This window comes from Tasmannia lanceolata, unplaced genomic scaffold (genome assembly GCF_043159265.1).
Source record: "Tasmannia lanceolata isolate RefF3 unplaced genomic scaffold, GAP_Taslan_0.1 ptg000048l, whole genome shotgun sequence".
Taxonomy (NCBI): Eukaryota; Viridiplantae; Streptophyta; class Magnoliopsida; order Canellales; family Winteraceae; genus Tasmannia; species Tasmannia lanceolata.
In genome coordinates this window covers 2,347,516-2,360,283 of record NW_027518725.1, presented here as the reverse complement: position 1 = coordinate 2,360,283, position 12,768 = coordinate 2,347,516, and the positions used below count along the sequence as shown (strand labels likewise).

The following is a 12,768-nucleotide window of genomic DNA, read 5'->3' as shown; positions in this document are numbered from 1 at the left end:
CTGTGGATTTCCAATTACTTATTTCCACATCATATTTGTAAATTTATTTTTTTTCAAAAACTAATGTACGGACCACATCATAGGATGATCCAAACTCACAAAAAAGTGATAATTTTGTACACACTGCGCACTCTGATTGTTGATTTCTCCCCTTCGTGTTACTCTGCTGGTCATCGTATCATTTGCCTTCTAAATAATTAATATTTTCAATGCCTTTTGTCTGTCTTCTTGTAAAAATGACTTCATTGATGAAGATATGGTGATTGACAGGAAAAGACAAACAAAAGTGGGTGGAAATGCTTGAAAAGGGAATGAAAATAACTTGTTTGGGCATCTAATTACTACATGAAATTCTGCCACATACACTTATATTTCTAAATAATTAAGACACAAAAAGGAATGGAAGGATGGTTTAGATGTATGCCTGGCCGAAATTGGGATGCAGTTCAATTATTTGGAGATTTTTGTAACTATGTACACTACTAAATAGTACTAAACGTGTATCTCACAAGCACCCCCACACACACTCTCTCTCTCTCTCTCTATGTCTAAAACCAATCCCTTTATTCAAACAATACTCCCTTATAAAAACCCATGCAACATAAAGAAAAACTAACATCTCTCTCTCTCTCTCTCTCTCTCTCTCTCTCTCTCTCTCTCTCTCACACACACACACACACACACACACACATTCCACAGATTTCATCACCTTCTCCTCCATTTGCCACACCATGTTGCCAAGGAGTCGAACTATGCCATGCAGAATCCATCATGATTCGGTGAGACCATACAAATCCCACACACCATACAACTTACTCATATTACTTCTCTCTTTTACATTCACTTTCTCTAATGAAAATTTTCTTCTTACTCTCCCTCAATTTCCTTTTCTTTAGACCGGCGAGATGAGCCGCGATAACAGGCACTATCTGCAAATAGAGACCCAATCCAAACACCTTGGCGAAACCGAAGCCATCAATTCCCAACCCGTTTATTCCAAGTGCTTCGATGACGATGGCCGCTTGAAGAGAACAGGTAAGTATTAGCACCATTTGGTCACTGCAAAAATCAGTCTTGATTTGTAAACAAAATTATTTTAAATTATTCTTATTTGCAAATAAGACATTAGAGCCAGTTGGGTGTTCATAGGCCGGGTTTTGTAGTTGTAGAAGAGCACATAAGAGTATATGTAAATAATTTTTTGGGCTTCCAAAGAGACGTTTATGCTGCAAATTTTCAGCTCCTCTTATTCTTATAATGTTTTATCTTCTATTTTTATGATTTTATTGAATTTTTCCCCCTTCATTTAGTTTTCAGTAATATGGATAGGGAATAGAGGTGAGAAACTGGCAATGGTATGGTCAGACGCATCTGACCGAAAAAAATTCTAATAAAATAATATCATTTCCCTAACTTATGGTGTGCTCTTTTGTTGGACTCAATCAAGAAACATTTTCTGCTCAGACGCGTCTGACCACATCAAACCCCTATGTATGTTAATATAGGAATATGTTGATATGTCCAAAATACACTTCCAATTTGGCAGGAGATTCCACCAAGAAGAATGGATTCAAGTGGGCAAAATTGATACCCACACTCCTAGGCCATGATAATAACAGTTTTTCCTTTTTGTTTTACACTTTTCTAAAAGCTATCATCAGCCAATTAATCAGAAAAGTGCTTAATAAATTGAGTGTCAATGTCAAAACAAGTGATTTCCGACATATTTCATGAACCGAGGAGTATAGTTAGCAAAACGTGATTCGGCAAGAAAATCTGGCCGAAAATTCGAGTTTAATACAATATCGGTTCAAAAAAACATAGTAAAAAATGGAAAAACCAAAAAAATATGCATTTAAAATTATGTCATTTATAAAATATGGTGGGATAAATTTGGAAAGTTGAACAAAAATTGCATTTAAAACGTTTAATTACTGTAAAAGTTTTAAATGGAGTATTAAACGGCAAACCAATAAAACGTGTTTTGCTAACTACGCTGACAATTGTTCAATTTTTCTTTTAAAAAAAAAAAGGATACCAAATTTTAATTACTTATGAAATGACAAAAATACCTTCTATGTGTTTTTGAGTTAAACCGAATTATATTTTCCTTGTGTAATTATCCGCGCAGGCAACGTGTGGACCGCAACATCGCATATAATCACCGCTGTGATCGGCTCCGGCGTACTTTCGCTGGCATGGGCCATAGCGCAGCTCGGTTGGATAGCAGGACCCACTATCATGATCCTCTTTGCCTTTGTCATCTTCTACACCTCCAACCTCTTATCAGAATGTTACAGGGCCGGTGACCCCGCCACCGGAAAGAGAAATTACACCTACATGGATGCTGTCAAGGCTAATCTTGGTAATGTGTCTTTTTATCAACTCAAGTGTATTTCTTTAATTCAAAGGATAATTATTGGAAAATTGACATATTTCTTGAATTCGATGGATAATTATTGGAAAAATTGACATAGATTTTTTCTTTTCTTTTGTTGTTGTTGTTATTGAAGGTGGAGCAAAGGTTAAAATTTGTGGGTCAATTCAGTATCTGAACCTGTTTGGGGTTGCGATCGGTTACACAATCGCTGCTTCGATTAGTATGATGTGAGTTTTTCACCTACTAATGATATCACTAACTTCTCCTCATTCTATATAGAGAAAATGATTTCTGCCCGTCCTTATTTGGTAATGGAACTCCTCCATTTTACAGTACTCCTCTCTATCTATATATGATATATTTAGGCTACTGATATTGGCACTACCATGTTTTTATAATTGAACAAACTCAACTTGTCTTTTCCTTCTTAATTTGCTTCTTATACATATTTGTATTCAGTTTTTATATATTTGATACTCTTTTTTCTTTATTTCTGTTTTCTTATTTTTACAGGGCAGTAAAGAAGTCCAACTGCTTTCACAAGAGTGGAGGGAAGGGCCCATGTCATATGTCAAGCAATGCGTATATGATTATGTTTGGAATAACAGAGGTGTTATTCTCTCAAATTCCAGACTTTGATCAAGTTTGGTGGCTCTCTATAGTTGCAGCAATAATGTCTTTTACTTATTCCACTGTTGGGCTTAGCCTAGGCATCGCCAAAGTTGCAGGTAAACCTCATTTCTCTAAGTCAAGGAGTGGAAATATCATTTCCCTATATATGTCTACATATCTGTATCTTAACAGAAAATCAAACTTTTTTTCTTTTTCAGTGTAAAAAGAGTAGACTACGGGGTGAATATATCACTTCCCTATATATTTAGGGAAATGATTTATGCGCTCCAGTGTTTTGATAAACATGAGCTCCACTTGTTTGTCGTGCAGTATTTAACGGGATGCCAGAGGATATTATGGTTCTCAAAAAGCTCTTAAAACCCTTTAAATATTACACGAGAAACAAGTGGGCGCATGTTTATTAAAACATTAGAGCGCTGAAATCATTTCCCTATATTTATGTGTGTGTACATAAGCAAGGGCCACTTGTTTGAATTATTAAAGTTGTTGATCAGGTGGGCCCTATTGTGTTGTCCCTTGCACCCAAAAAATATTTTCCCACTAAACACCCTTTGATTTTGTGGAGATTTTCCCACTATGTAGGCCATTGTCTTTTTATATCTTAACTTTCCACTTATAGGTATGCTACAATTGATGGGTTAGGTTCATAATAGGGCCTAAGAGTGTCGATGGACTCAAGTAGTCTAACGGGTCGAAAGGATCCGATTGTTAATTGATAGGATTTGGGCACAGCAACTTGATCTGAACTGTAAGACCCCACATCGGAAAGAGAGAAAAGATTTATGGGCAATATATATATATATATATATATATATATATATATATATATATATATATATATATATATATGGATTCTCCCTCTCCCAGTGTAGACGTGTTTTTAGCACCTCCAAGGAGTGAGACCTGCGGAGTAGGTCGGGCACAGTAGTGCTGCTGAAGAACAAAACCATGGAGGGTAGAAGACCCAGACCCAAACAATATTTACACAGTGGGTCGGGGAGTGACACGAACTGTATTTATATCCTAAAGGCTCAAAATTATTTTCGATCATGACCTAGACGTAGCCAAAAAATCAATGGAACCTCATAGATTCAAATGAAGGGTGTCAATGGACGAATATACGCTTCATATTTTTGTTCATTTGTGTCTTATTCATAGGGGCATTTTCATAACATTAAAAAATCCAACTCAATTTTTATTTTTATTTTTTTTGTTTCGGTGACCTCTCTCTCCCTGTGATAAATTATATTTCTAATAAACTCTTCCAACTATGGAACTGTAGAGAATGGGAGTTTCAAAGGGAGCCTCACGGGCGTAAGCATAGGGGCAGCAGTCACTCCAACTCAAAAGGTGTGGAAGAGTTTACAAGCTCTTGGGGATATTGCCTTTGCTTACTCATATTCCATAATCCTCATTGAGATTCAGGTACTTAATATTTATCCATATCCTTATATCCCTTTACTTCTTATAGAGTTCAACTATTCCAACCATCACTATTAGCAAAGCCAAAAACACACTTTTTAAATCCCATAATCAAGAATAGTGGTTGTTCGTGGTTGCCATAATCGGGAATAGTGGCTATCCGGGGTTGCCAGATTTTCAAAGTTTATGGTTTGTCTGTGAAACAAACAATTACTCCAAAAGCTTAGGCCAAGCTTAGGCCCTGTTTCTTTAAGATTATGACAACCGATTGTGAGTGCTAAACCGTTATTAGACTCAAATTTAAACATAATTTTGAGTCCAATAATCAGTTTGGCACTGACAATCGGTTGTCATAATCTTAAACAAAAAGTGCCTTAAGCTGTTAGAGTTGGTGCTATTTAATCATTTATACTTCAACACTCCCCCTCACGCGTGGCCCCTCTTTTTGGGTTGGCCGTACACGTGGATTTTTAATATTAAGGAGTTGTTGGGTTTTGACCCTGGGACTTGCTATGAGACTTGATACCATGTGAAACAACCAATTACTCAAAAAGCTTAAGCTCTTAGAGTTGGCTGGTGTTATTTAATTATTTCTCATTAATCCATTACCGCTCATTAATCCATTACCGCCGGTATTATAATCAGTTTTGGACTCAAAATCGATTCTCAAAATCCAAAATGAACCCGGCCTAAGCGTCTACAACTAATGCTTCTTTTCTAATATATTTTGCAGGATACTGTAAAATCGCCGCCGGCTGAGCACAAGACCATGAAGAAAGCGACCTTAATGAGCATTGCAGTGACCACGGCATTCTACTTGCTATGTGGATGCATGGGCTATGCTGCGTTTGGGGACAACTCTCCCGGGAATCTCCTCACCGGCTTTGGATTCTACAACCCCTACTGGCTTCTCGACATTGCAAACGTTGCGATTGTCGTTCACTTGATTGGAGCTTATCAGGTATCCTAATACACAACATGCGATAATTTTTGGTAATCAAGAGCTTAATGCACAGTATTTTAGTAAAAAGAAAAAAATGAAATCGTCGCTCATCTCGAGCTTGTGCAATCCCCATTTTTGGTCAAAGCAGTGTTTAAAAACTCGAACTCTGACGAGAACTTGGCCAAGGTAAAAAGGAATAGATTTTGCGGTTAATTAATTTTTCATTAACTCAAGCAAATCAATAGGCTGTAGCTTTACTTAGTAGGTCAAAACTCAGACTGGACAAAGAACTCAGCCTAGGTAAAACTTAGTCAACTCATGCAATTCGATGATTGGCTCGGGAAATTTCTAAACAATGGGCAAAATAATTGTTTAAGTGATGTTTGTTTTGGATTTTGAGAATCGATTGAGTCCAAAATTGATTTTTGTAAAATAAGGCCAAATAATTGTGTATTTTTGCTGGGATGTTGAAGATTTGATTCTAAAATCGATTCTACAGCTGCAAACCAATTGCCCAGTTTTGTCAAGAAACAGATTTAGACTCGAAATAGATTCTCAAAATCCAAAACAAAAAGGGTCTTATCCATTGTTTAAAAACACATATGAGGGTCAAAACACGGCCAAAAAAAATCCTAGTCAACTCGATCGGCACGACGCGGTCGAGTACTCGGTTGACACTGTTGAGTACTCGATTGATGCGGTCATAACTTGGGAGAGTTAAAGGACTTTTTATTGACTTTGTACGAAAAAACGCGGAACACGGCCAAGGCAAAAGGGAGTTTTGAAAGTATGGTCTTACCATCTTAGCCATCCTTATCACAAGTTAGATATGTTTCCATTTCGAAACAATAAGAGAGTATAAACCTTCATTAATTACTTTCTTAATTATACGAGCACAAGCTTATGCAATCACTTGCAGGTCTACTGTCAGCCCTTATTTGCATTTGTGGAGAAATGGAGCGCGCAAAGGTGGCCGAAGAGTGAATTCATAATACACGAATATGAAGTCTCTATGCCTTTCTCTGGCTCAATATACCATATAAACCTCTTCCGAATCGTGTGGAGGACCGCCTTTGTATGCGTCACAACCATCATCTCCATGCTCATGCCCTTCTTCAACGACGTTGTAGGGATCCTTGGAGCCTTCGGATTCTGGCCATTGACAGTCTACTTTCCAGTGGAAATGTACATAGCCGAAAAGAAGATTGGAAAATGGACGAGCCGGTGGCTAGGACTCCAAATATTGAGCTTCACTTGTTTGATCATCTCAATAGCGGCCGCCTCCGGCTCAGTCGCCGGAGTTATTCTAGACCTCAAAGCCTATAAACCATTCAAGAGTACTTACTAGGAAACCCAAATAGAGAGTGGACATATATTATAGCTAGATTAGATATAGCATTTGGTGCACAAATAGAAGGTGCATGAAGTGTAGTAGAATAATGCATTTTGCTTTATGTATTGAGTGAAGTTGGTGTAATGTAACTTTATCTATCTTCAAATCGAAACAAAGTAAAGAAAAAGTCACCTACTTGAATTGTAAGGGAAGAAAAAGGAACATGCTGCATGTTATTTTGCTAATCAGCACAAAATAAATAAAATAGAGGAACCATTTTGCTAGGAGGGATTTGCTAGAGTCCATCGCAAAAGGCATTTTGTGGCTGGTCTGTCTCCTCGTGAATGAAGACAACAGCTTTTGCCTCCATTCACGAGGCAGCAGGTCTGACGTGCGACAGACCAGCCGCGAAATGCCTTTTGCGATGGACCCTAGCAATTCCCTTAAAATAAATGCTCCTTGTGTTAAAGACTATAGTTGAGGGGGAATGTGGAAATGATACTGACACTCTCTTGTTTTAATAAGCACAATTCCAACTGCAACCTGTTTTTCCATTGTCTGACTTTCATTGTTTGATTTTCCACTCAAGCAGGGAAAAACAGGAAAGTAAAGAAATGGGAATCTAAATTTTTTTATGAGGAATGATAGACTCAAGGGCGCCCTTGCAAAAAAAACAGTTACAAGGGCCCTTCCATTGGTCTATCTCAAGAAAGTGCATTTATTACCACACAGAAAATTGGCGCTGACTCATATAAAATTAAAGTAACTTTCTTGAAAATTGGCGCACCCCTGTAACTGGTTTTCGCCAAGGGCGCCCTTCAGTCTATCATTCCTCATTTTATATTTATTTCATTCATGTTTGCATTAGGTGCATCCAAACGGACCCTTGGGGAGTTGGGGTTGGTGTTCATTTCGTGAGACGATTGTGACAGTATAACACTCCCTCAGTCCCTGCCTTTTAATGTTATATATGGGAAATGATTCAGCACAACTATGTTTTGATATATGTGCTCATGTATCTTGTCTTTTAGCATTTAATTGTCAAGTGCTTTTCGATAAAAGACAAGAAACATGAGGGTCTTGTATCAAAAGATGTCTGTTGAAATCATTTCCCTATTTTATTTTATTTTTGTGAAGGGTTGAGATTAAAAGATATATTTTTTTGAGGAAGGCTAAACTGAAGGGAGCCCTTGTAAAAAAGAGGTGAAAGGGCTACCCCATTGGCTGCACATCACCATCACGCAGCCAATGGGGTAGCCCTTTCACCTCTTTTTTGCAAGGGCTCCCTTCAGTCTAGAATTCCTCTATTTTATTTTAGTGAGATTAATCTTAGTTTATGGAAAAGGTGAAAGCTTGATTTCTCAGGGATACACTTAGTCATGACGGAGTTGAAACAATCTCACGACACATCGGAACATGAAATATGGCAATCATATTGCCAACCAAAGCTAAAGGTTGACACCACTTCTCTTTGTAGTTGGGCCCGCATAAGGATTGCTCTTATTGATTGTCACAAATATCTCTAATATTTTAAAAAATAACGCGATATTTTTGCAATTTATTTTTTAAATGACAAAATCATGAATTTTTCATGATATTATGAAAAATCATCAAGATACCATTATATTTTTTTATTGCCAAAATATTACGAAAATATTCGGATAAATTCACAATACTATTTGTTGTTCTAATTTTGTTCTTAGATATTTTTTCCTATATTTGAAAGATTTTTTGTATCTTTTTTTTTTTTTTTCAATATAAAGCCGAAAATAACAAAAAAAAATACCGAGATACACCCTCGAGAAATTCTCAATATATATATTTGTGACTGTGCTCATATCACATCAGACTGAGGTAAGAGCACTAATCCCAACTTCCATCCTGTTACAATGATAAAAGTTTGGACGAGGAAGAACAAAGAATAAAATAAAGGTTCGTAAATGATGAGTTCTTGCATGGTGTCCGCACATAATTAGGGTGCACCCTTGATATTTGATCCAACGACAACAGACTTTGTAAGAAGCATGGAAAAGGAAACTTTTCCGGAATTAATTTCTTGCTTTTCCATTGTTTGATTATGTTAACGTATAAAAGATAAATAATGCCTTTCTCCAACAGCTTAAGCTTTTGGAGTAAAGTGGTAGTTTACATGGTATCAAAGCCAAAGGTCTCGAGTTCAAACCTCCCGAATAGCAAAAATCCACATGTGATTGTCGGCCCAAAGTGGGACCACATGTGCCACGTGTTTGCCAAGTGGGTCACACGTGCGGGAGAGTGTTAAAGTATAAAAGATAAATAACGCCTTTCTCCAACAGCTTAAGCTTTTAGGGTAAAGTGGCAAATTTTATCCAGAGAAACCTTCAATTTATATTGATATCCCTCTAAATAAGTCATACCATATAACTTTGCTATAAATTATTGCGAAAAAAAAAATTTAAGAAAATTTTTTCCATGAAACGTGTTTTTAGTGCAATTCAAACGGGCCTAAAAGAATAAGGCTAATGTTAGTTAATGGAAGACTAGCCGATCTTGGATTCCTACGTCGGCGGCAGCCCATTGACAAAACAGGCCACCGATAAATATGTTATTTATTGGAAAATCCATCACTCAAATGAATGAACAGAATCATTAATTTGATTATTTCAGTTAAAAATTATAACCAAAATCTATTTGTTGAAACAACAAATATTTGGATTCTTATTTTTCAAAACAACAAATATTTGGATTCTCAAAGTTAATGAAAAGCTGGTATTCGCAAATTCTAAAAATTATAAAAAATTATACGATAAACAATATTCCATGGAAAAATGTTAGGGTCCAGTAGAATTTCAATTTTCATTGAAATAGGGAAAAAATTTAATTTAAAAAAAAAAAAAAAAAAAAAAAAAAAAAAAAAAAAAACTATATATGGAAAAACAACTTTACCAAACATGGGAAACTCATTTTCCATGAAAGAAATTTTATTGGAAAAAATATTCCATACACCCAAACAGCCCCTAAAACTACTTAACAAAATTTGCTATCTAAAATTTTAATTAACTTACAAAATTTGCCAATATAATTATTTTATTACTTCTGTAATATTCATTAATTTTCTTTTGCATAAAAGCATTAAGGTTAGATTATCCTAACATGTTTTGCATGGATAATAATGTTCGCACCTTCCTGTGCATGTAGCAGTGTTTTGTACACAGATGAGGGTGTTTCGAAATGCAGATGAGGATCAAAACTCGGCCAAAGCAGAACCTACTCAACTTAGTATAATGCGGTCATTACTAGGGAAAGTCAAAGAAGTTTTGATTGACTTTATAGAACAAAATGTGGACTCGGACAAGAACATGACCCGCATAAAAAAAAGTCAACTTAGAGGAGTCCCCGATGATGTGAGGGAGCTTTAAAACTGTGGTATACAGAGCGAGAGAGTTGAGGGTGCCAATTTGTAGGGACATAGGAACTGGCTTACTTGTAATTAAGAGGCCAAAATGAAAAGGTTTCTTTTTGCTTGTCTTGGCTAAAACAAAGATGTTAACATATTGAGAAAGTCCATAAAAATGAGTTATGTGTAGGAATTTAACTGGGTATAACTCACCCCTATAAGCTAGCTTTTAGAGAGAGGGTGCCCATTCCCTTATAACCCATCCCCATCCATCTCACTTTACCGATGTGGGACTATTTTGCTTTTGCGTGGAACCCCAACAATCTCCCCCTCCATGCGGAAACAACGTGGACAATCCCGCCCCTCCACGCAGCGGCAATCCCGCCCCTCCACGCAGCGGCAACGTGGGAAGCACTAGATCCCCTCCGAGGGGCTTTCCCATCCTCGGAGGCACACCGGGTTACCAAAGATCTTCCCCCGAGGGACATTCCCGCCCTCGGAGGCAAACCAGGGTTACCACGCTCTGATACCATTTGTAGGGAATCAAACTGGGTATAACTCACCCCTAAAAGTTAGCTTTTAGAGGGAAGGTGTCCATTCCCTTATAACCCCCATTCCCATTCCTCTCCCTTTACCGATGTGGGACTATTTAGCTTTTGCATGGAACCCCGACATTATGAATGCTCTTTTACAGTTGAAGTTGAGATATTTGAGGGGCAAACTTGGAAAAAATCCAAGTGCCATACTCCAATCTGTTGCAATTGAGGGTAGTGATGTCTTTTCACCTAGGTTAATATAAGCCTTTGATTACATTTATGATCAATGATTAAGATTAAATTTATTCTCTCATCTTTAATAACATAAACAAAAAAAAAGCCTTCCTCTATAATCCCAAATTACTCCGCATGTGCTTAGTTAATCGCATGGTCATTTTGGTAAATTTTTTGGTAGACGGAGGGCGGCGATCATCATATGGAAATGATGTTTTGGGCACAACCTATTTACATTGTGACCCATCACATGGACGGTTTGGATCATCCTATAGTTTGGACGTACAATACAGGACTATAACGGCTTACACCATATAAAATCTCATAGTTATATACTAACCATGTAATTCCTAATCTCTCTCTCTCTCTCATATATTACTCATCATGCTATGATGGGATGGGGCACAACATTTTACACATCATATTTTGATGTGGTGGGCCCACATCTGACATCTTCACCAAAACTCGTGCATAGGGTAGGGGCTACCATTTTACAAATGTCAAGTTTTTATGGCATGGGGCCAACCATTTTACACATCAGGTCTTGATGGGGTGCTGCCAGGGGCGACAGCACTTGTAAGGGAAGGGGGGCAATTGCCCCCTTAATTTTTTGGGAAAGAACAAATATGCCTTTATTGGTGAATGTCACAGAATGTACAAAACAGATGAAAAGGCGCCCCATTGGTGAATGTCACCGAATCCATTTATTGTTCTTTGACTTATACAAGTTATAAATGCACATTGGTCCCGTTCCACCAGTGGGGTTTGCAAGAGAATTTAACATTCCACTTTTTGACGAATGATAGACTGAAGGGCGCCCTTGCAAAAACCAGCTCCAAGGGCGCCCTCATTGGTCCAATCTTAAGAAAGTGATCCACTTTCTCACTTTCTTAAGATTGGACCAATGGGGGCGCCCTTGTAGCTGGTTTTTGTATGCCGCACTTCATTCTATCATTCCTCACTTGAATATGTTTTGTTCTCCGGAACAAGATTGAAATATATAGCCAAGGGCATTTTAGCCGAAGTGATGTTTACGCCACTGGTGATGGAATATATAGAGGGTTTTTTTTGAAACTATAATATTACTTTCATTTGTTTGGAGAAAAAAAATTACTATAATTTTTGCCCTCCTTGTGCAAAATTCCTGGCATCGCCCCTGGGTGCTGCCGACCATCTCCGCCCAAACCCTTTTCTAAGTTTCTAACCTATTTCATTCGTTATCTCTGCTTCATTTTCCATTTTCACCCTTCTTGCTAATTCTTGCAACTCAGCATGGGGCCACTATTTTACAACCGGTGCTATGATGGATTAGGCCCAACAATTTACAGCTATGCCTAGCTTGGTGGGGCCCACCATTTCAAACTTCACGTTTTGATGTGGTGGGCCCACCATCTCCACCCAAACCCATGCATAGAGTGGGGCCTACTATTTTACACTTCATGTTATTGATTGGATGAGGCCAGCCTTGGCGCAACAATATGGTTGCTCCGTTGTGACCTGGTGGTCACGGATTAGAGTCACGGAAACAGCGTCTCTGCAAAGCTGGGGTAAGTGTTTTGATGGGGTGGGGCCCACCATTTTACTACTAATTTTTATTGATGGTGGGGCCACCATCTCTACTCTAACCCATGTGTTAGTGTGGGGCTCTCCATCACAAAGTTTTTTTTCATGAGTGTGGCTTACCATTGTGATCGGGTGGGGCCCACCATTCTGCACTCACGCATAGCATATGCCTGGAGTTAGGGCTGCAACTCGGGTCAGGCGGGTCGGGCTTTGGAGAACCCAACCCTACCCGAGAAATATCTCGGGTCGGGTCGGGTCGGGTTTTTTTCTTGGAAAACCCACGATTCCCAAACCCGGCCCTACCCATGATAAATCTCGGGTCGGTTCGGGTCGGGTCGGGTTTTTTCA

At 38.1% G+C, this 12,768-nt stretch overlaps 1 protein-coding gene across 1 annotated transcript; it reads left to right on the top strand.

The window, feature by feature from the left end:
- The first annotated feature begins 639 nt into the window (after positions 1-639).
- On the top strand, positions 640-6,906 carry LOC143864357 (amino acid permease 4-like). The gene is made up of 8 exons (XM_077375285.1): positions 640-779; positions 897-1,035; positions 2,132-2,365; positions 2,514-2,607; positions 2,894-3,108; positions 4,296-4,438; positions 5,169-5,396; positions 6,298-6,906. Exons 1-8 carry the CDS (start codon positions 732-734, stop codon positions 6,724-6,726), a joined length of 1,530 nt encoding a protein of 509 aa, XP_077231400.1. The 5' UTR covers positions 640-731; the 3' UTR covers positions 6,727-6,906.
- Positions 6,907-12,768: the final 5,862 nt, after the last annotated feature.

Coding starts and splice junctions, on each gene's coding strand:
- LOC143864357 (XM_077375285.1), top strand. CDS start 732: ATGTTGCCAAGGAGTCGAACTATGCCATGCAGAATCCATCATGATTCG. Junction 2,608..2,893: donor GCTGCTTCGATTAGTATGAT/GTGAGTTTTTCA, acceptor TTATTTTTACAG/GGCAGTAAAGAAGTCCAACT. Junction 3,109..4,295: donor AGGCATCGCCAAAGTTGCAG/GTAAACCTCATT, acceptor ATGGAACTGTAG/AGAATGGGAGTTTCAAAGGG.